Genomic DNA, 21477 nt, shown 5'->3' with positions numbered 1-21477 from the left:
TGTAAAGTACAAAAAGGTATTAAACAGGAACTCATGTATTGTATTCAAAATTCCCAAATTAGGTCTGCATTTGCTTATTAGGTAAATTCACACAAGAGAAGTATTTACAATGAATCTTGTGTAAACTTATCTCATAATGCGTTAAACAAAAATATTATACAAAAATAATGACAATTACTCAAAAACTATGATATACAAATAATTAAAAAAAATTGTTTCGCGGAATTAAAACCAACCATTTTGTATGATTTAATTAATATTCATAAATTAAAGAAAAACAAATCCATAATATCTTACCAATATTTTATCATAATCTAATTATAGTATTACTTTTTGTTTAAAGATGTTAGTAAATTAATCATTTAAGAAGTCTTTGAACAGGGTTTATTCGAAGTTCAATTATAATTTTTAATTAATTATAAATTCCACATTATGATTTAAGTTAGTTTCTTACATTAATTCAATACAAATTTTACAAAAATTTCATTATTAAGTCATAAAATTTATTTATTTGCAAAATGAGGATAATAATAGTTTGATTAACAACTATAATTATGTTAATTTATTTAGTTTGTATTTGGCTTTCATTGTTTTATAATTAACAATACATACTTAAGTTATTAAATATAAATAATATAGAAAACAAGTAGTATATACAATATGTCCCACGACTGGAATATGTCAATGGCATATATTGTTAAAAGGATAATTGATAAATAAAATTTGAAGAATTTGTTTCGTGGGTTCGAAGGAAGAACCAAAACATAGCGCTTTCTAACTATTGCCATTGAAGAGCGTGAATTTGGGGTGGCTGCGCCCATCGTCGTAAAACGAGATGATCTCAAAAGTGCCCTGTTGTGGTCTCCCCACCAAACTCTCGAAACGGATTTTTCAAATTTTAGTGACAGTTTTCAGCAGAACAGACGATATAACAAACGTTATGTTTTTTATGGTATTTAAAAATAAAAAATTTATATTAATAAAATTCAGTTATATAATACAATCATCAAATATTTAGAATATCTATTGTATTTTTAAGAAATAGTTTTGAAATAATATATGCTATAATAATTAAGCTAATTATTTGTTTATTTTTGAGTTTTTTGCTTAGGTACTGTTAATAAAATAAAAAATATATTTTTTCCAAAATTTATTAAAATGCTAGATCACAATTTAATCAAAGTCAACAATTCCAATTTCACCAGTCTTTATGATCATATTCTGACACAGAAGAACCTTCTGCAGCCACAGCTACAGCAGCGCCAGCAGCAGCTGCGTTAGACTGAGCAACTTGAGCTGCCGAAAATGCCTTTTGAGCAGCAGCTTCCGTGGAAGCCAGTTGACCCAAAGCAGAGTTCAGTTCTTCGGTCAATTGAGACAACCTTTGCTTAGCTTCTATAACCATCTGATGTTGAGAAGCAGCAGCGTTGGCGGAAGCGGTGGCAGCTTCCTGTGCGTATTGAGCACTACCTTGAGCTGCAGCTACGGCGGCGGTGATGGTGTTGAGTTGAGATTGTGATTGAGCTGCTGCTTGGCTTGCTGCGTCGGCGGCTTCTTGAGTTTTTTGGTATTGAGCGATTTCAGCTTGAAGATGGGATTGTGCATCAATAAGTTGTCTCTTCAAACCTTGAACGATGGCTTGTTTGCCAACCAGGGCAGCTTGCGCAGTTGAGGCAGCCTGAAAAATAACAATAATTTGTTAACTAGGTATGGTTTGTTAATGTGTTTTGTAGTCTTACGCCCAAAGCAATTTGAGCCAAGTTACTCTGAGCTCCAAACGCAGCTTGACTGGCGGCGGTTTGTTGATTTTGAATTGCCGTTTTGGCTTGGATGGCCGAACTGTGTGCCAAACTAGTTAGTTCAGCGCCTGAAGAATATTTTCCTACTGTAATGGAAACAAAAATTTGAATTACGAGAAAAAGAATGATTATGTGTTCTTACAATCTCCACCATGACCACTCAGTACTATCGATTTACTGCCAGCAAGAGTGAAGGCAACTAAAAAAGTAATAAAAGATAATGTTTATATATGATTCTAAAACACTGTGTACTCACTAAGGCACGAAAAAACTGTGTATAATCCCAACATGGTAGATGATTCACTGAAACTAATATTAATTTCAAATTAAATCATTTGTACTTTTACAAATAATACCTCCACTGCTGAACTCTTCTTAACTCTAAGACACACTTAATTGTGATAAATTAGACAATTTTGGAAACATATTTATACTTCTTTTAATATATTCACTGCTCTGGTAGGGGATTTAGGAACCATAACAAATTAATGAATTTATTAAATTAATTCAATTTTGTAATTTAGGCTTTCTTAAAAAACCGCTGCAACTCTTTCATAACTATTAATTTCTGAGTAAAGGAGTGTACAATAATACAATAATCTATAACTTAATAATTTATGTAAAATACAAAAATGTATTAAACTAGGAAATCATGTATTATCTTCAAAATTTTCAAATGCAGTCTACATTTGCTTGTTAAGTAAATTTCCATAAGACACGAGAAGTTTTTAGAATGGATCTTATCTTCACTTATCTTACAATACATTAAACAGAAATATAATGGTGAAATATCGATAATTACTCAAAATCGGTTGTCTATAATTAAAAAAATGATTTAATTAAATTAAAACAAATAATGCATTTTGTATGATTTAATTATTATTAATAAATTAAAGTAAACACAATTCTGTGATATCTTACCAATATTTGATAATCTAATTATATTATTCTTTGTTTAAACATGTTAGTATATTAATAATTTTAGAAATTTTGGGACAGCGTTTATTCAAAGTTCAATTATAATTTTTAATTAATTATAAATTATATATTACGATTTAAGTTTATTTTTTACATTATTTCAATTTAAATTTTTCAAAAATTTTATTATTAAATAATAGAATTTATTTATTTGCAAAATGAGGATTATAATAATTTGATTAGCAACTATAATTATGTTAATTTACTTATTTTGTATTTGGTCTATCAGTGCTTTATAATTACCAATACATAATAATTGAATATAAAATATAAAAAAGTAAGTAGTATATACAATATATTCACCAGAAAATACCAATGGCCTATATTTTTAAAAGGATTATTGATAAATAAAATTTGAAAAATCTGTTTCGTGAGTTCGAAGGAAGAACCACAACATGGCACTTTCTAACTGTTGCCATTGAAACGTGTAAATTTGGGGTGGCTGTACCCGTCGTAATAAATCAAGGTGACCTGAAAAGTGCCTTGTTTTAATTTCTCCACCAAACCCTCAAAACGGATTTTTCAAATTTTATTTGTGACAGTTTTCTTTGGGACACATGATATAACGAATGTTATGTTTTTTATAGTATTTGAAAATAAAAAAATTATATTAATAAAATTCAGTTATCTAATATAATCATCAAATATTTAGACATGAATTTTTTGAATAGTTTTCAAATAATATATACTATGAAAATTATGCCAATTATTTGTTTATTTTTGGGTTTTTTGCTTTGGTTCTCTTAATAAAATAAAAATATATATGTTTTCATAATTTATTAAAATCCTAGATCACAATTTAATCAAAATCGACAATTCCAATTTTACCAATCTTTATGATCATAATCTGACACAGAAGAACCTTCTGCAGCCACAGCTACGGCAGCACCAGCAGCAGCTGCGTTAGACTGAGCTACTTGAGCTGCCGAAAGTGCCTTTTGAGCAGCAGCTTCCGTGGAAGCAAGTTGACCTAAAGCAGAGTTCAGTTCTTCAGTCAATTGAGACAATCTTTGCTTAGCCTCGATAACCATCTGATGTTGAGAAGCAGCAGCGTTGGCGAAAGCGGTAGCAGCTTCCTGTGCGTATTGAGCACTACCTTGAGCTGCAGCTACGGCGGCGGTGATGGTGTTCAGTTGAGATTGCGATTGAGCTGCTGCTTGGCTTGCTGCGTCGGCGGCTTCTTGAGTTTGTTGGTATTGAGCGATTTCAGCTTGAAGATGGGATTGTGCATCAATAAGTTGTCTCTTCAAACCTTGAACAATGGCTTGTTTACCGACCAGGGCAGCTTGCGCAGTTGAGGCAGCCTGAAAAGAATAAGTAATTTGTTATCTAGGTACGGTTTGATAATATGTTTTGGAGTCTTACGCCCAGAGCAATTTGAGCTAAGTTACTCTGAGCTCCAAACGCAGCTTGACTGGCAGCGGTTTGTTGATTTTGAATTGCCGTTTTGGCTTGGATGGCCGAGCTGTGTGCCAAACTAGTTAGTTCAGCGCCTGAAGAATATTTTCCTGCTGTAATGGAAACAACAGTTTTAATTACCAGAAAAGGAAAATGATTGTGTGTACTTACAATCTCCACCATGACCACTCAGTACTATCGATTTACTGCCAGCAAGTGTGAAGGCAACTAAAAAAGTGATAAAAGATAATGTTTGTATATGATTCTAAACCACTTTGTACTCACTAAGGCACGAAAAAACTGCGTATAATCTCAACATGGTAGATGATTCACTGAAACTAATATTAATTTTTAAATTATATCATTTGTACTTTTACAAATAATACCTCCACTGCTGAATTCTTCTTAACACTAAGACACACTTAATTGTGATAAATTAGACAATTTTGGAAACATATTTATACTTCTTTTAATATATTCGCTATCGTGGTAGGGGATTTAGGAACCATAACAAATTAATGGATGTGTTAAATTAATTCAATTTTGTAATTTAGGCAATCTTAAAAAACCGCTGCAACTCTTCCATAACTTTTAATTTCTGATTAAAGAGTGTACAATAATACAATAATCTATAATTTAATAATTTATGTAAAATACAAAAAGGTATTAAACAAGGAAATCATGTATTATCTTCAAAATTATCAAATGCAGTCTATATTTGCTTGTAAAGTAAGTTCCCACAAGAGAAGTTTTCAGAATGGATATTGTTTTCACTTATCTTACAATGCATTAAACAGAAATATAATGCTGAAACATCGATAATTACTCAAAATCGAATGTCTATAATTAAAAAAATTATTTAATGAAATTAAAACAAATAATGCCTTTTGTATGATTTAATTAATATTAATAAATTAATGTAAAACAATTCTATGATATCTTACCAATATTTTATGACAATTTAATTATAATATTATTTTTCTGTTCAAACATGTTAGTAAATTAATAATTTAAGAAATTTTAGGACAGCGTTTATTCAAAGTTCAATTATAATTTTTAATTAATTATAAATTCTACATTATGATTTAAGTTTGTTTTTTACATTATTTCAATTTAAATTTTTCAAAAATTTCATTATTAAGTAATAGAATTTATTTATTTGCAAAATGAGGATAATAATAATTTGATTAGCAACTTTAATTATGTTAATTTACTTACTTTGTATTTGGTCTATCAGTGCTTTATAATTAACAATACATAATAATTGAATATAAAATATAAAAAAGTAAGTAGTATATACAATATGTCCACCAGAAAATACCAATGGCCTATATTTTTAAAAGGATTATTGATAAATTAAATTTGGAAAATCTGTTTCGTGAGTTGGAAAGAAGAACCACAACATGGCACTTTTTAACTATTGCCATTGAAACGTGTGAATTTGGGGTGGCTGTACCCATCGAATAAATAAATATAGATAAATCGAGATGATCTGAAAAGGGCCCTGTTTTGATTTCCCCACCAAACCCTCAAAACGGATTTTTCAAATTTTATTTGTGACAGTTTTCTTTGGGACACATGATATAACGAATGTTATGTTTTTTATAGTATTTGAAAATAAAAAAATTATATTAATAAAATTCAGTTATCTAATATAATCATCAAATATTTAGACATGAATTTTTTGAATAGTTTTCAAATAATATATACTATGAAAATTATGCCAATTATTTGTTTATTTTTGGGTTTTTTGCTTTGGTTCTCTTAATAAAATAAAAATATATATGTTTTCATAATTTATTAAAATCCTAGATCACAATTTAATCAAAATCGACAATTCCAATTTTACCAATCTTTATGATCATAATCTGACACAGAAGAACCTTCTGCAGCCACAGCTACGGCAGCACCAGCAGCAGCTGCGTTAGACTGAGCTACTTGAGCTGCCGAAAGTGCCTTTTGAGCAGCAGCTTCCGTGGAAGCAAGTTGACCTAAAGCAGAGTTCAGTTCTTCAGTCAATTGAGACAATCTTTGCTTAGCCTCGATAACCATCTGATGTTGAGAAGCAGCAGCGTTGGCGAAAGCGGTAGCAGCTTCCTGTGCGTATTGAGCACTACCTTGAGCTGCAGCTACGGCGGCGGTGATGGTGTTCAGTTGAGATTGCGATTGAGCTGCTGCTTGGCTTGCTGCGTCGGCGGCTTCTTGAGTTTGTTGGTATTGAGCGATTTCAGCTTGAAGATGGGATTGTGCATCAATAAGTTGTCTCTTCAAACCTTGAACAATGGCTTGTTTACCGACCAGGGCAGCTTGCGCAGTTGAGGCAGCCTGAAAAGAATAAGTAATTTGTTATCTAGGTACGGTTTGATAATATGTTTTGGAGTCTTACGCCCAGAGCAATTTGAGCTAAGTTACTCTGAGCTCCAAACGCAGCTTGACTGGCAGCGGTTTGTTGATTTTGAATTGCCGTTTTGGCTTGGATGGCCGAGCTGTGTGCCAAACTAGTTAGTTCAGCGCCTGAAGAATATTTTCCTGCTGTAATGGAAACAACAGTTTTAATTACCAGAAAAGGAAAATGATTGTGTGTACTTACAATCTCCACCATGACCACTCAGTACTATCGATTTACTGCCAGCAAGTGTGAAGGCAACTAAAAAAGTGATAAAAGATAATGTTTGTATATGATTCTAAACCACTTTGTACTCACTAAGGCACGAAAAAACTGCGTATAATCTCAACATGGTAGATGATTCACTGAAACTAATATTAATTTTTAAATTATATCATTTGTACTTTTACAAATAATACCTCCACTGCTGAATTCTTCTTAACACTAAGACACACTTAATTGTGATAAATTAGACAATTTTGGAAACATATTTATACTTCTTTTAATATATTCGCTATCGTGGTAGGGGATTTAGGAACCATAACAAATTAATGGATGTGTTAAATTAATTCAATTTTGTAATTTAGGCAATCTTAAAAAACCGCTGCAACTCTTCCATAACTTTTAATTTCTGATTAAAGAGTGTACAATAATACAATAATCTATAATTTAATAATTTATGTAAAATACAAAAAGGTATTAAACAAGGAAATCATGTATTATCTTCAAAATTATCAAATGCAGTCTATATTTGCTTGTAAAGTAAGTTCCCACAAGAGAAGTTTTCAGAATGGATATTGTTTTCACTTATCTTACAATGCATTAAACAGAAATATAATGCTGAAACATCGATAATTACTCAAAATCGAATGTCTATAATTAAAAAAATTATTTAATGAAATTAAAACAAATAATGCCTTTTGTATGATTTAATTAATATTAATAAATTAATGTAAAACAATTCTATGATATCTTACCAATATTTTATGACAATTTAATTATAATATTATTTTTCTGTTCAAACATGTTAGTAAATTAATAATTTAAGAAATTTTAGGACAGCGTTTATTCAAAGTTCAATTATAATTTTTAATTAATTATAAATTCTACATTATGATTTAAGTTTGTTTTTTACATTATTTCAATTTAAATTTTTCAAAAATTTCATTATTAAGTAATAGAATTTATTTATTTGCAAAATGAGGATAATAATAATTTGATTAGCAACTTTAATTATGTTAATTTACTTACTTTGTATTTGGTCTATCAGTGCTTTATAATTAACAATACATAATAATTGAATATAAAATATAAAAAAGTAAGTAGTATATACAATATGTCCACCAGAAAATACCAATGGCCTATATTTTTAAAAGGATTATTGATAAATTAAATTTGGAAAATCTGTTTCGTGAGTTGGAAAGAAGAACCACAACATGGCACTTTTTAACTATTGCCATTGAAACGTGTGAATTTGGGGTGGCTGTACCCATCGAATAAATAAATATAGATAAATCGAGATGATCTGAAAAGGGCCCTGTTTTGATTTCCCCACCAAACCCTCAAAACGGATTTTTCAAATTTTATTTGTGACAGTTTTCTTTGGGACACATGATATAACGAATGTTATGTTTTTTATAGTATTTGAAAATAAAAAAATTATATTAATAAAATTCAGTTATCTAATATAATCATCAAATATTTAGACATGAATTTTTTGAATAGTTTTCAAATAATATATACTATGAAAATTATGCCAATTATTTGTTTATTTTTGGGTTTTTTGCTTTGGTTCTCTTAATAAAATAAAAATATATATGTTTTCATAATTTATTAAAATCCTAGATCACAATTTAATCAAAATCGACAATTCCAATTTTACCAATCTTTATGATCATAATCTGACACAGAAGAACCTTCTGCAGCCACAGCTACGGCAGCACCAGCAGCAGCTGCGTTAGACTGAGCTACTTGAGCTGCCGAAAGTGCCTTTTGAGCAGCAGCTTCCGTGGAAGCAAGTTGACCTAAAGCAGAGTTCAGTTCTTCAGTCAATTGAGACAATCTTTGCTTAGCCTCGATAACCATCTGATGTTGAGAAGCAGCAGCGTTGGCGGAAGCGGTAGCAGCTTCCTGTGCGTATTGAGCACTACCTTGAGCTGCAGCTACGGCGGCGGTGATGGTGTTCAGTTGAGATTGCGATTGAGCTGCTGCTTGGCTTGCTGCGTCGGCGGCTTCTTGAGTTTGTTGGTATTGAGCGATTTCAGCTTGAAGATGGGATTGTGCATCAATAAGTTGTCTCTTCAAACCTTGAACAATGGCTTGTTTACCGACCAGGGCAGCTTGCGCAGTTGAGGCAGCCTGAAAAGAATAAGTAATTTGTTATCTAGGTACGGTTTGATAATATGTTTTGGAGTCTTACGCCCAGAGCAATTTGAGCTAAGTTACTCTGAGCTCCAAACGCAGCTTGACTGGCAGCGGTTTGTTGATTTTGAATTGCCGTTTTGGCTTGGATGGCCGAGCTGTGTGCCAAACTAGTTAGTTCAGCGCCTGAAGAATATTTTCCTGCTGTAATGGAAACAACAGTTTTAATTACCAGAAAAGGAAAATGATTGTGTGTACTTACAATCTCCACCATGACCACTCAGTACTATCGATTTACTGCCAGCAAGTGTGAAGGCAACTAAAAAAGTGATAAAAGATAATGTTTGTATATGATTCTAAACCACTTTGTACTCACTAAGGCACGAAAAAACTGCGTATAATCTCAACATGGTAGATGATTCACTGAAACTAATATTAATTTTTAAATTATATCATTTGTACTTTTACAAATAATACCTCCACTGCTGAATTCTTCTTAACACTAAGACACACTTAATTGTGATAAATTAGACAATTTTGGAAACATATTTATACTTCTTTTAATATATTCGCTATCGTGGTAGGGGATTTAGGAACCATAACAAATTAATGGATGTGTTAAATTAATTCAATTTTGTAATTTAGGCAATCTTAAAAAACCGCTGCAACTCTTCCATAACTTTTAATTTCTGATTAAAGAGTGTACAATAATACAATAATCTATAATTTAATAATTTATGTAAAATACAAAAAGGTATTAAACAAGGAAATCATGTATTATCTTCAAAATTATCAAATGCAGTCTATATTTGCTTGTAAAGTAAGTTCCCACAAGAGAAGTTTTCAGAATGGATATTGTTTTCACTTATCTTACAATGCATTAAACAGAAATATAATGCTGAAACATCGATAATTACTCAAAATCGAATGTCTATAATTAAAAAAATTATTTAATGAAATTAAAACAAATAATGCCTTTTGTATGATTTAATTAATATTAATAAATTAATGTAAAACAATTCTATGATATCTTACCAATATTTTATGACAATTTAATTATAATATTATTTTTCTGTTCAAACATGTTAGTAAATTAATAATTTAAGAAATTTTAGGACAGCGTTTATTCAAAGTTCAATTATAATTTTTAATTAATTATAAATTCTACATTATGATTTAAGTTTGTTTTTTACATTATTTCAATTTAAATTTTTCAAAAATTTCATTATTAAGTAATAGAATTTATTTATTTGCAAAATGAGGATAATAATAATTTGATTAGCAACTTTAATTATGTTAATTTACTTACTTTGTATTTGGTCTATCAGTGCTTTATAATTAACAATACATAATAATTGAATATAAAATATAAAAAAGTAAGTAGTATATACAATATGTCCACCAGAAAATACCAATGGCCTATATTTTTAAAAGGATTATTGATAAATTAAATTTGGAAAATCTGTTTCGTGAGTTGGAAAGAAGAACCACAACATGGCACTTTTTAACTATTGCCATTGAAACGTGTGAATTTGGGGTGGCTGTACCCATCGAATAAATAAATATAGATAAATCGAGATGATCTGAAAAGGGCCCTGTTTTGATTTCCCCACCAAACCCTCAAAACGGATTTTTCAAATTTTATTTGTGACAGTTTTCTTTGGGACACATGATATAACGAATGTTATGTTTTTTATAGTATTTGAAAATAAAAAAATTATATTAATAAAATTCAGTTATCTAATATAATCATCAAATATTTAGACATGAATTTTTTGAATAGTTTTCAAATAATATATACTATGAAAATTATGCCAATTATTTGTTTATTTTTGGGTTTTTTGCTTTGGTTCTCTTAATAAAATAAAAATATATATGTTTTCATAATTTATTAAAATCCTAGATCACAATTTAATCAAAATCGACAATTCCAATTTTACCAATCTTTATGATCATAATCTGACACAGAAGAACCTTCTGCAGCCACAGCTACGGCAGCACCAGCAGCAGCTGCGTTAGACTGAGCTACTTGAGCTGCCGAAAGTGCCTTTTGAGCAGCAGCTTCCGTGGAAGCAAGTTGACCTAAAGCAGAGTTCAGTTCTTCAGTCAATTGAGACAATCTTTGCTTAGCCTCGATAACCATCTGATGTTGAGAAGCAGCAGCGTTGGCGAAAGCGGTAGCAGCTTCCTGTGCGTATTGAGCACTACCTTGAGCTGCAGCTACGGCGGCGGTGATGGTGTTCAGTTGAGATTGCGATTGAGCTGCTGCTTGGCTTGCTGCGTCGGCGGCTTCTTGAGTTTGTTGGTATTGAGCGATTTCAGCTTGAAGATGGGATTGTGCATCAATAAGTTGTCTCTTCAAACCTTGAACAATGGCTTGTTTACCGACCAGGGCAGCTTGCGCAGTTGAGGCAGCCTGAAAAGAATAAGTAATTTGTTATCTAGGTACGGTTTGATAATATGTTTTGGAGTCTTACGCCCAGAGCAATTTGAGCTAAGTTACTCTGAGCTCCAAACGCAGCTTGACTGGCAGCGGTTTGTTGATTTTGAATTGCCGTTTTGGCTTGGATGGCCGAGCTGTGTGCCAAACTAGTTAGTTCAGCGCCTGAAGAATATTTTCCTGCTGTAATGGAAACAACAGTTTTAATTACCAGAAAAGGAAAATGATTGTGTGTACTTACAATCTCCACCATGACCACTCAGTACTATCGATTTACTGCCAGCAAGTGTGAAGGCAACTAAAAAAGTGATAAAAGATAATGTTTGTATATGATTCTAAACCACTTTGTACTCACTAAGGCACGAAAAAACTGCGTATAATCTCAACATGGTAGATGATTCACTGAAACTAATATTAATTTTTAAATTATATCATTTGTACTTTTACAAATAATACCTCCACTGCTGAATTCTTCTTAACACTAAGACACACTTAATTGTGATAAATTAGACAATTTTGGAAACATATTTATACTTCTTTTAATATATTCGCTATCGTGGTAGGGGATTTAGGAACCATAACAAATTAATGGATGTGTTAAATTAATTCAATTTTGTAATTTAGGCAATCTTAAAAAACCGCTGCAACTCTTCCATAACTTTTAATTTCTGATTAAAGAGTGTACAATAATACAATAATCTATAATTTAATAATTTATGTAAAATACAAAAAGGTATTAAACAAGGAAATCATGTATTATCTTCAAAATTATCAAATGCAGTCTATATTTGCTTGTAAAGTAAGTTCCCACAAGAGAAGTTTTCAGAATGGATATTGTTTTCACTTATCTTACAATGCATTAAACAGAAATATAATGCTGAAACATCGATAATTACTCAAAATCGAATGTCTATAATTAAAAAAATTATTTAATGAAATTAAAACAAATAATGCCTTTTGTATGATTTAATTAATATTAATAAATTAATGTAAAACAATTCTATGATATCTTACCAATATTTTATGACAATTTAATTATAATATTATTTTTCTGTTCAAACATGTTAGTAAATTAATAATTTAAGAAATTTTAGGACAGCGTTTATTCAAAGTTCAATTATAATTTTTAATTAATTATAAATTCTACATTATGATTTAAGTTTGTTTTTTACATTATTTCAATTTAAATTTTTCAAAAATTTCATTATTAAGTAATAGAATTTATTTATTTGCAAAATGAGGATAATAATAATTTGATTAGCAACTTTAATTATGTTAATTTACTTACTTTGTATTTGGTCTATCAGTGCTTTATAATTAACAATACATAATAATTGAATATAAAATATAAAAAAGTAAGTAGTATATACAATATGTCCACCAGAAAATACCAATGGCCTATATTTTTAAAAGGATTATTGATAAATTAAATTTGGAAAATCTGTTTCGTGAGTTGGAAAGAAGAACCACAACATGGCACTTTTTAACTATTGCCATTGAAACGTGTGAATTTGGGGTGGCTGTACCCATCGAATAAATAAATATAGATAAATCGAGATGATCTGAAAAGGGCCCTGTTTTGATTTCCCCACCAAACCCTCAAAACGGATTTTTCAAATTTTATTTGTGACAGTTTTCTTTGGGACACATGATATAACGAATGTTATGTTTTTTATAGTATTTGAAAATAAAAAAATTATATTAATAAAATTCAGTTATCTAATATAATCATCAAATATTTAGACATGAATTTTTTGAATAGTTTTCAAATAATATATACTATGAAAATTATGCCAATTATTTGTTTATTTTTGGGTTTTTTGCTTTGGTTCTCTTAATAAAATAAAAATATATATGTTTTCATAATTTATTAAAATCCTAGATCACAATTTAATCAAAATCGACAATTCCAATTTTACCAATCTTTATGATCATAATCTGACACAGAAGAACCTTCTGCAGCCACAGCTACGGCAGCACCAGCAGCAGCTGCGTTAGACTGAGCTACTTGAGCTGCCGAAAGTGCCTTTTGAGCAGCAGCTTCCGTGGAAGCAAGTTGACCTAAAGCAGAGTTCAGTTCTTCAGTCAATTGAGACAATCTTTGCTTAGCCTCGATAACCATCTGATGTTGAGAAGCAGCAGCGTTGGCGGAAGCGGTAGCAGCTTCCTGTGCGTATTGAGCACTACCTTGAGCTGCAGCTACGGCGGCGGTGATGGTGTTCAGTTGAGATTGCGATTGAGCTGCTGCTTGGCTTGCTGCGTCGGCGGCTTCTTGAGTTTGTTGGTATTGAGCGATTTCAGCTTGAAGATGGGATTGTGCATCAATAAGTTGTCTCTTCAAACCTTGAACAATGGCTTGTTTACCGACCAGGGCAGCTTGCGCAGTTGAGGCAGCCTGAAAAGAATAAGTAATTTGTTATCTAGGTACGGTTTGATAATATGTTTTGGAGTCTTACGCCCAGAGCAATTTGAGCTAAGTTACTCTGAGCTCCAAACGCAGCTTGACTGGCAGCGGTTTGTTGATTTTGAATTGCCGTTTTGGCTTGGATGGCCGAGCTGTGTGCCAAACTAGTTAGTTCAGCGCCTGAAGAATATTTTCCTGCTGTAATGGAAACAACAGTTTTAATTACCAGAAAAGGAAAATGATTGTGTGTACTTACAATCTCCACCATGACCACTCAGTACTATCGATTTACTGCCAGCAAGTGTGAAGGCAACTAAAAAAGTGATAAAAGATAATGTTTGTATATGATTCTAAACCACTTTGTACTCACTAAGGCACGAAAAAACTGCGTATAATCTCAACATGGTAGATGATTCACTGAAACTAATATTAATTTTTAAATTATATCATTTGTACTTTTACAAATAATACCTCCACTGCTGAATTCTTCTTAACACTAAGACACACTTAATTGTGATAAATTAGACAATTTTGGAAACATATTTATACTTCTTTTAATATATTCGCTATCGTGGTAGGGGATTTAGGAACCATAACAAATTAATGGATGTGTTAAATTAATTCAATTTTGTAATTTAGGCATTCTTAAAATCCCTGCAACTCTTTCATAACTCTTAATTTCTTATTAAAAGAGTGTACTATGATTAATCTACGACTTTTAATAATTTATGTAAAATACTAAAAGGTATTAAACTAGGAATTAATATATTATTTTCAAAATTCTCAAATGCGGTCTGCATTTGCTTATTAAGTATATTCTCAGAAAAGAAGTCTTTACAACGAATCTTGTCTAAACTTATCTTATAATGCGTGAAACAGAAATATAGTACTGCAATAACGACAATTACTCAGAAACTGTTGTATACTTATAATTAAAAAAAAATCTTTCATGGAATTAAAATCCACAATTTTGAGTGAAATAATTGGTATTAATAAATTAAAGAAAACACAAATCTATAATATCTTACCAATATTATATCATAATCTAATTAAAATATTATTTTTTTACCATGATAGTATATTATTTATTTAAGAAGTCTTGGGACAGCCTTTATTCAAAGTTGAATTATAATTTTTAATAAAATATAAATTCAACATTAGGATTTAAGTTTGTTTCTTACATTAATTCAATATAAATTTTTAAAAAATGTTATTATTAACACACTATGAGCGGGTCGGGTAAAAATACCCGTCTCGAGAACTGTTGATTGTTAGTGGACCGGGTAATTTTTACCTTTTTGAATGTACTTACTTTAAAAGCGGGGTGAGATAATTTTACTCTATTGGTTTACATACGGAACTGAAAGAATTATCTCTTAATTTTTGTTATAATTCAACAACTTAGTTTGGACTATTTTGCTGCCCGCCTATAGTGTGTTAAGTAACAAAATTTATTTATTTGCAATCTGAGGCTAACAATATTTAAATTAAAAACTATATTTATGTTAATTTATTTAATTTTTATTTTGCTTATGAGTGGTTTATAATAAACTACATATACATAAATAAATAAATATAAAACGTAATTAAATAATTAATATATACAATTTGTCCTACCAAAAACTATCTGTATTTTTAAAAGAATAATTGACAAATAAAATTTAAAAAATTGTTTCGAAGGTTTGAAGAGGTAATCAAAACAGAGCACCTTCTATGTAGTGTCATTGAAGAGTGTGAAGTTAGGGTCGATACCCCCGCCGTGGTAAATCGAGATGCATCGAAACGGATTTTTCAAATTTTATTTATCGGTTATCGTTTGAGAGACATAGGCTTTTTATATTATTTTGAATATGAAATATGTAATTAAATAAAAAATAAAAAAATCATATTAGATAAATGCAGCTATCTAATATAATCACCACATCACACATCATGAATTCATTGTACTTTTAATAGTTTTTGAATAATATATACTATAAAAATTAGACTAATTATTTGTTTATTTTTGGGTTTTTTTGCTTACGTACTGTTAATAAAATAAAAAACATATATATTTTTTAAAATTTATTAGAATGCTAGATCACAATTTAATCAAAATCAACAATTTCAATTTTACCAATCTTTATGATCATAATCTGACACAGAAGAAGCTTCTGCAGCCACAGCTACAGCAGCGCCAGCAGCAGCTGCATTAGACTGAGCCACTTGAGCTGCTGAAAGTGCCTTTTGAGCAGCAGCTTCGGTGGAAGCAAGTTGACCTAAAGCAGAGTTCAGTTCTTCAGTCAGTTGAAACAACCTTTGCTTAGCCTCGATAACCATCTGATGCTGAGAAGCGGCAGCGTTGGCGGAAGCGGTAGCAGCTTCCTGTGCATATTGAGCACTACCTTGAGCTGCAGCTACGGCGGCGGTGATGGTGTTCAGTTGAGATTGTGATTGAGCTGCTGCTTGGTTTGCTGCGTCGGCGGCTTCTTGAGTTTGTTGGTATTGAGCGATTTGAGCTTGTAGATGGGATTGTGCTTCAATAAGTTGTCTCTTCAAACCTTGAACGATGGCTTGTTTACCGACCAGGGCAGCTTGCGCAGTTGAGGCAGCCTGAAAAATAACAATAATTTGTTAACGAGATACGGTTTGATAATGAGTTTTGGAGTCTTACGCCCAAAGCAATTTGAGCCAAGTTACTCTGAGCTCCAAACGCAGCTTGACTGGCGGCGGTTTGTTGATTTTGAATTGCCGTTTTGGCTTGGATGGCCGAGCTGTGTGCCAAACTAGTTAGTTCAGCGCCTGAAGAATATTTTCCTGCTGTAAGGGAAACAAAAATTTAAATTTCCAGAAAAGAAAAATGATTTGGTGTTCTTACAATCTCCACCATGACCACTCAGTACTATCGATTTACTGCCAGCAAGTGTGAAGACAACTAAAAAAGTGATAAAGGATAATGGTTTTATATGATTCTAGACCACTGTGTACTCACTAAGGCACGAAAAAACTGTGTATAATCCCAACATGGTAGATGATTCACTGAAACTAATAGTAATTTTTAAATTAAATCATTTGCACTTTTACAAATAATACCTCCACTACTGAACTCTTCTTAACACTAAGACACACTTAATTGTGATAAATTAGACTAATTTGAAAACATATTTATACTTTTTGCAATATATGTAATATGGAAGGGGATGTAGGAACCACAACAAATTAATGAATGAATTAAATTAATTAAATTCAATTTTATAATTTATGCATTTAAAAAAAAATGGTTTAATTCTTTCATAATTATTAATTTCTGATAGAAATACTCTACGATAATTAATCTATGATATTTAATTATTTATGTAAACTATAAATAGTTATTAAACTAGGAAATGTAGCGTATGAAAAGTGAATCATGTATTATCTTCAAAAATCTCAAATGCGGTCTACATTTGCTTGTTACATAAATTCTCACAAGAGAACTCTTTAGAATGGATCCTGTCTTCACTTGGCGTTGTGCAATGGCCCAAGAAATTGATTTTTAAAGTTCTACTTGACTTCCCTCGAAATGTATATGATCAATTTAATTATTTATTTGATGACATACTTCCTTATATGCTAATATAGATTTGTGGCTTTTGCACTATATTTTGATATTTCATGATATATGCTCGTTAAATGTGTACCCATTAATCAGTCGGTGATAAATAGTTTCACTGATGCGTAAAACTCACATCTACATTTTGATCTCTGCCCATATGAAAATGAAATTAGTTCTTTGTGTATTCCGCTTCTGCAAAGGTCAAACCCAACAACTGCATCGGGGCTATGTAATTTTGATTGCTCTACTTGGTAAATTATGCAAAAAACTTAGCTAATTTTCTTCTCTGTGTCGGGAACACGTAATTGAAAAACTGATTGAATGCTATGTTTCCATTTAGTGGCGAGGTTTTAACAGCAATTGCTTAATTTAGAAAATCTATTTAAGATTGAGTTGACTGAGTTGTTTATTTTTTATATAAAATTAAATTTAAAGTGTTGGTGGCAGATATATTTAACATAATTTGGATAATAACTGTTCAGTATGCAAAGTACTTGTAATTTAAATTACATGTTACATAACAGTTTGTTATACGAGTAGAAAAGGTTAGAGTTAAGATTATAATTATAAATGCTCCCGTTAAATGACATTAAAAAATATATACTTGGCGGAATCGGTTCTTTATGGTTTGACAATGTTTTATATGTAGTGGGTACTGTCCTAGATTCTGAAATATCACTGAGCTGTTGTACAAAAATAGAAATTATTTTCAACTCTTACTTTTTTATTCCCATAAAAAAGGTATAGCGGAATTTTATGTAATATATGGGAATATGTTAATTATTACTCACTATTTAATCAATTTAACCCGAATAAATAAAATTCATTATAACATTAACACTTTTTATATTATACATTTTAATAAAAATTTATTAAATTCACTCCCAGATTTGACTACATTAACATAGGTAATTAATTAGACTTTACATTTGTCTTGTTTTATCATATTTTTTAGTTCATTTACGTTTAATTATGAATTGAATTTCTATTAAAAATTATGTTTGTCTCTCTAACATTATTAAAAATGTAGATAAATGGAAACATACCAAAAAAGTACGTAGAAGAAAAAGAATTGTATTTTTTATAAACATACATATTTGTAACAAAACACTCAATAAGGTTTATAAGATTTATTATCGTGGCAGAACCAGCCATATATGCCTTACCACAATGGTAAAACTTTAATGAATAGTTTTATAAATACATAATTATACATATCAGTTCTAACTAAAAATGCCTATACATCTCAAGAATTACTCAGCAGTTCTCTAATGACAAAACTTTGTGCCTGTGAACTACATCTCTTCGTTGACATCTTAGTTTCCAAACACTTATTAGCCTTGTTATCATCCAGATCTGACAGATCTTGAATTTAGTGGAAGTATGGAACTCCTTGCACTTGGCCACCATTATCTTGTCCATGGCCTGTTGTATGTTGGGAACTTTCAGCCGCAACAGCAACTGCAGCTCCTGCAGCAGCAGCATTAGACTGTGCTATAGCTGCAGCCGCCAAAGCCTTCTGTGCCAATGTTTCTGTTTCAGCTAATTCACCCATAGCAGTATGAAGGCGTTCTGTGATTTGAGCCATGCGTTGTTTAGCTTCTGTCACCTGAAAAATCACTCATTAATTGACAATAAAAGTGAACAAATTGATGAAGTACCAGTGCGTGTTGAGAAGCAGCAGCATTGGCGGCTTCGGAAGCGGCGGCCGAGGCGTGATGGGCGCTGCCTTGACTAGTTGCCATGGCGGCCGTCATGGCGTTCAATTGGTTTTGAGCCTGTTGGGCGGATTCCTGGGCGGCCTGAGCGGCTGATTGTGTCTGATGGTACTGGGTAACTTCCGCTTGAAGCTGGTGCTGAGCTTCCGCCAGTTGTTTCTTTAAACCTTGGGCGATCACTTGCTTTCCAACCAGAGCTGCTTGAGCTGTAGCTGCGGCCTGATCACGTAATGTATTGGTTTGATGCAATTAGACGTGGTCGTGTGATACTTACTCCAAGTGCAGCTTGGGCTAAACTACTCTTAGCACCATAAGCAGCTTGACTTCCGGCTGTGTGTTGATTTTGAACGGCTGTTTTAGCTTGTAAAGCCGAACTATGGGCTAAACTGGTCAGTTCAGCTCCCGATGCGTATTTGTCGCCTCCTACGTATTTATTTTCACTTCCCCCTAGTTTGCAAATTAAGTAAATTATTTATAAAAAGTTTTGTCGCAGCGTTTTTTGTACTGTACCAGTAGGAATTCCTCCGTCATGGTAATTGTTTCCATAATCTGCTTGATAACTTTGTTCAACTTGATGCGGGATATTTTGATGTGGAATGTTTCCAGCCAATTCAGCCATGATACTCGAAACTATAAATATAAAAATACGTAAATGTTTTTTAATATAAAAAACCTAAAGGTCGTGCTAATTTCATATGTACGACCTCATTTTTGAGTAGCCCTCTAAAAAATATTTACTCACATGCACAGGCAATATAAACCAAGTGGCTAATCATTTTGGCGATTCACTGAAAACTCAAGTACACAATTAATTCCAGTTGCCTTGTTTGCTTCTAAGTACTCACAATTTGATGTTGTAGATAAATGCACGTAAAAACACAAGACTCGGATATGATGTCTCTAATTGCTTACTTCGCTTTATATATGAGTTTTCTTCTTTACTTAGAAGGGGTTTGATGAGATTGTCTGCATATATTATCAAAAGATAAGACACGCTAAAACGATTGTTTGTCATGAAAAGTAATTAGTTATTTAGCACGATCATTCATTAGTTAATTAAATGAGTACGTGCAGTTACAGAAGATTTAATGTGTTGTATTAACAAGTTCGTTGGTAAATATTAACTATACACGATACAGAAAATAGAAATTCAAATTTCTTTTTTATGATAGATTAAGTGGAACAGCCAGTTTAAAGTCTTGAAAGAATCATGTCAATCATACATTGTGATTTATAATAAATAAATCACAAAATCATATCATCAATGCTATAACACCATACACGGAGCTATGTTGCAGTATAACTCAATCAATACGGAAGATGAAGTGTTCCGTTTCCAACATTTAATTGCATACTGTAGGTAGGTACTTACATTTAAGATAGTCTGGTAATTTTATTTGCTCCTATTAATTACAACAATCGCAATTAAGTAAATCCATTAGGCAACGATAAATATGATTCACAGCAGGAATAAATATTTCGCAACGTATACTTTTACCTTATAAGTCTTTCAGATATCGATATCTTAATAACAGTATAACTTTTAATGGTACAATATGCATTGTTACGGTTTATTTTTCAGTATTTATTAGTAATATATTGCTTTTGATTTTAAAATATTATTAAATTAGACAAGGTTTCAAAATTATAGTCAGATTAAGTCATATTTGTCAAAACAACAATAATATAGAATATAATTCCTAAACTGTGGCTTAAACAAAACATTACTCTCCAAAAATACAAATTTTTAATAAAACGCAAACGTGCCTTAAACATAAAATTACATCCTTAATGAGGATTTGGCTTACTTTTTCATAATAAATAGGAAATAAGAAGAAATATATAACACCCAAAAGATTCGGTGCGATCTAGTTCGAATTAAACATTGCATCACTGAAGAAAGAATTCATTTCAGTATTACTTTCGTTTACTAATGATTTGAAATCCGTTTTTCAACGCTAATAGATATAAAGGTGTTCTATTGAGAAACTCATTTAATTTATTTCATTATTTGCACAATGCTTCCGACCAAATTGATACAATTAAACCTGCTACATGTATTATCAAGTGGGTTACAGCAAGTAAGAAACGGAAGTTTGGGATCTTAAACAATTATTGAATATTCAAATGAAATGAAGAAAATCATTAATCGTACAAAAATTGGGAAGGAAATTGGATTTGAATACACTGCAATTATACATTTTTACTCCAGTTAGTTGTGTAATGGTGTTGGCACAACTGTTACCAATCGTGAACTGTGTGTAATTAAACGCGATGTTTGAAGAAGGATTAATAAGTGGATGACAGTTTGGACATGCAGGAAATGAGTTATTGTATCAATGAAGCAAATTATAACAGGAAGACTTAAGGCAAACGTTGGCACAGATTCGGCATTTTGAAATGTCCGAATTCAAATATT

General features: G+C 31.3%; 3 protein-coding genes across 8 annotated transcripts; all 3 read right to left on the bottom strand.

Annotated features, from left to right (window-relative positions):
- Window positions 1-1177: 1177 nt before the first annotated feature.
- On the bottom strand, window positions 1178-2168 carry LOC109601883 (uncharacterized). The gene is made up of 5 exons (XM_020018183.2): window positions 2156-2168; window positions 2056-2108; window positions 1942-1998; window positions 1740-1885; window positions 1178-1678 (listed from the first exon to the last, which is right to left on the bottom strand). Exons 2-5 carry the CDS (start codon window positions 2087-2089, stop codon window positions 1199-1201), a joined length of 717 nt encoding a protein of 238 aa, XP_019873742.2. The 5' UTR covers window positions 2090-2108; window positions 2156-2168; the 3' UTR covers window positions 1178-1198.
- A 1375-nt stretch (window positions 2169-3543) lies between these two features.
- Window positions 3544-16785, bottom strand: LOC109601893 (uncharacterized). Of its 6 annotated transcripts, none has more exons than XM_049961145.1 (4): window positions 16738-16785; window positions 16624-16680; window positions 16420-16565; window positions 3544-4081 (listed from the first exon to the last, which is right to left on the bottom strand). In XM_049961145.1, the coding sequence occupies exons 1-4, from the start codon at window positions 16769-16771 to the stop codon at window positions 3602-3604; spliced, it is 717 nt and encodes a 238-aa protein (XP_049817102.1). In that variant the 5' UTR covers window positions 16772-16785; the 3' UTR covers window positions 3544-3601. The 6 variants fall into 6 exon arrangements, with proteins under 6 accessions (XP_049817102.1, XP_049817101.1, XP_049817100.1 ...); XM_049961144.1 differs by lacking the exon at window positions 3544-4081 and adding an exon at window positions 5963-6500; XM_049961143.1 differs by lacking the exon at window positions 3544-4081 and adding an exon at window positions 8382-8919.
- A 1728-nt stretch (window positions 16786-18513) lies between these two features.
- LOC109601672 (uncharacterized) lies at window positions 18514-19677 on the bottom strand. Its single transcript, XM_020017942.2, has 4 exons — window positions 19569-19677; window positions 19333-19505; window positions 19002-19277; window positions 18514-18949 (listed from the first exon to the last, which is right to left on the bottom strand). The coding sequence occupies exons 1-4, from the start codon at window positions 19675-19677 to the stop codon at window positions 18713-18715; spliced, it is 795 nt and encodes a 264-aa protein (XP_019873501.1). The 3' UTR covers window positions 18514-18712.
- Between the last annotated feature and the right edge of the window lie 1800 nt (window positions 19678-21477).

The sequence above is a fragment of the Aethina tumida genome, chromosome 1 (assembly GCF_024364675.1).
Source record: "Aethina tumida isolate Nest 87 chromosome 1, icAetTumi1.1, whole genome shotgun sequence".
In the NCBI taxonomy this organism is placed as follows: Eukaryota; Metazoa; Arthropoda; class Insecta; order Coleoptera; family Nitidulidae; genus Aethina; species Aethina tumida.
This window is presented reverse-complemented; position numbering and strand designations above follow the sequence as displayed.

What these genes read in the sequence shown, in the direction of transcription:
- LOC109601883 (XM_020018183.2), bottom strand. Translation starts at nt 2,089, where the DNA reads ATGTTGGGATTATACACAGTTTTTTCGTGCCTTA. An exon ending in GAGTGGTCATGGTGGAGATT is followed by an intron (nt 1,886 to 1,941) that starts GTAAGAACACAT and finishes TTTCCATTACAG; the next exon opens with TAGGAAAATATTCTTCAGGC. An exon ending in TGGCTCAAATTGCTTTGGGC is followed by an intron (nt 1,679 to 1,739) that starts GTAAGACTACAA and finishes GTTATTTTTCAG; the next exon opens with GCTGCCTCAACTGCGCAAGC.
- LOC109601893 (XM_049961145.1), bottom strand. Translation starts at nt 16,771, where the DNA reads ATGTTGGGATTATACACAGTTTTTTCGTGCCTTA. An exon ending in CACAGTTTTTTCGTGCCTTA is followed by an intron (nt 16,681 to 16,737) that starts GTGAGTACACAG and finishes TCACTTTTTTAG; the next exon opens with TTGTCTTCACACTTGCTGGC. An exon ending in TGGCTCAAATTGCTTTGGGC is followed by an intron (nt 4,082 to 16,419) that starts GTAAGACTCCAA and finishes TATTCTTTTCAG; the next exon opens with GCTGCCTCAACTGCGCAAGC.
- LOC109601672 (XM_020017942.2), bottom strand. Translation starts at nt 19,677, where the DNA reads ATGGCTGAATTGGCTGGAAACATTCCACATCAAAATATCCCGCATCAA. An exon ending in TAGCCCAAGCTGCACTTGGA is followed by an intron (nt 19,278 to 19,332) that starts GTAAGTATCACA and finishes TTACGTGATCAG; the next exon opens with GCCGCAGCTACAGCTCAAGC. An exon ending in CTGCTTCTCAACACGCACTG is followed by an intron (nt 18,950 to 19,001) that starts GTACTTCATCAA and finishes GTGATTTTTCAG; the next exon opens with GTGACAGAAGCTAAACAACG.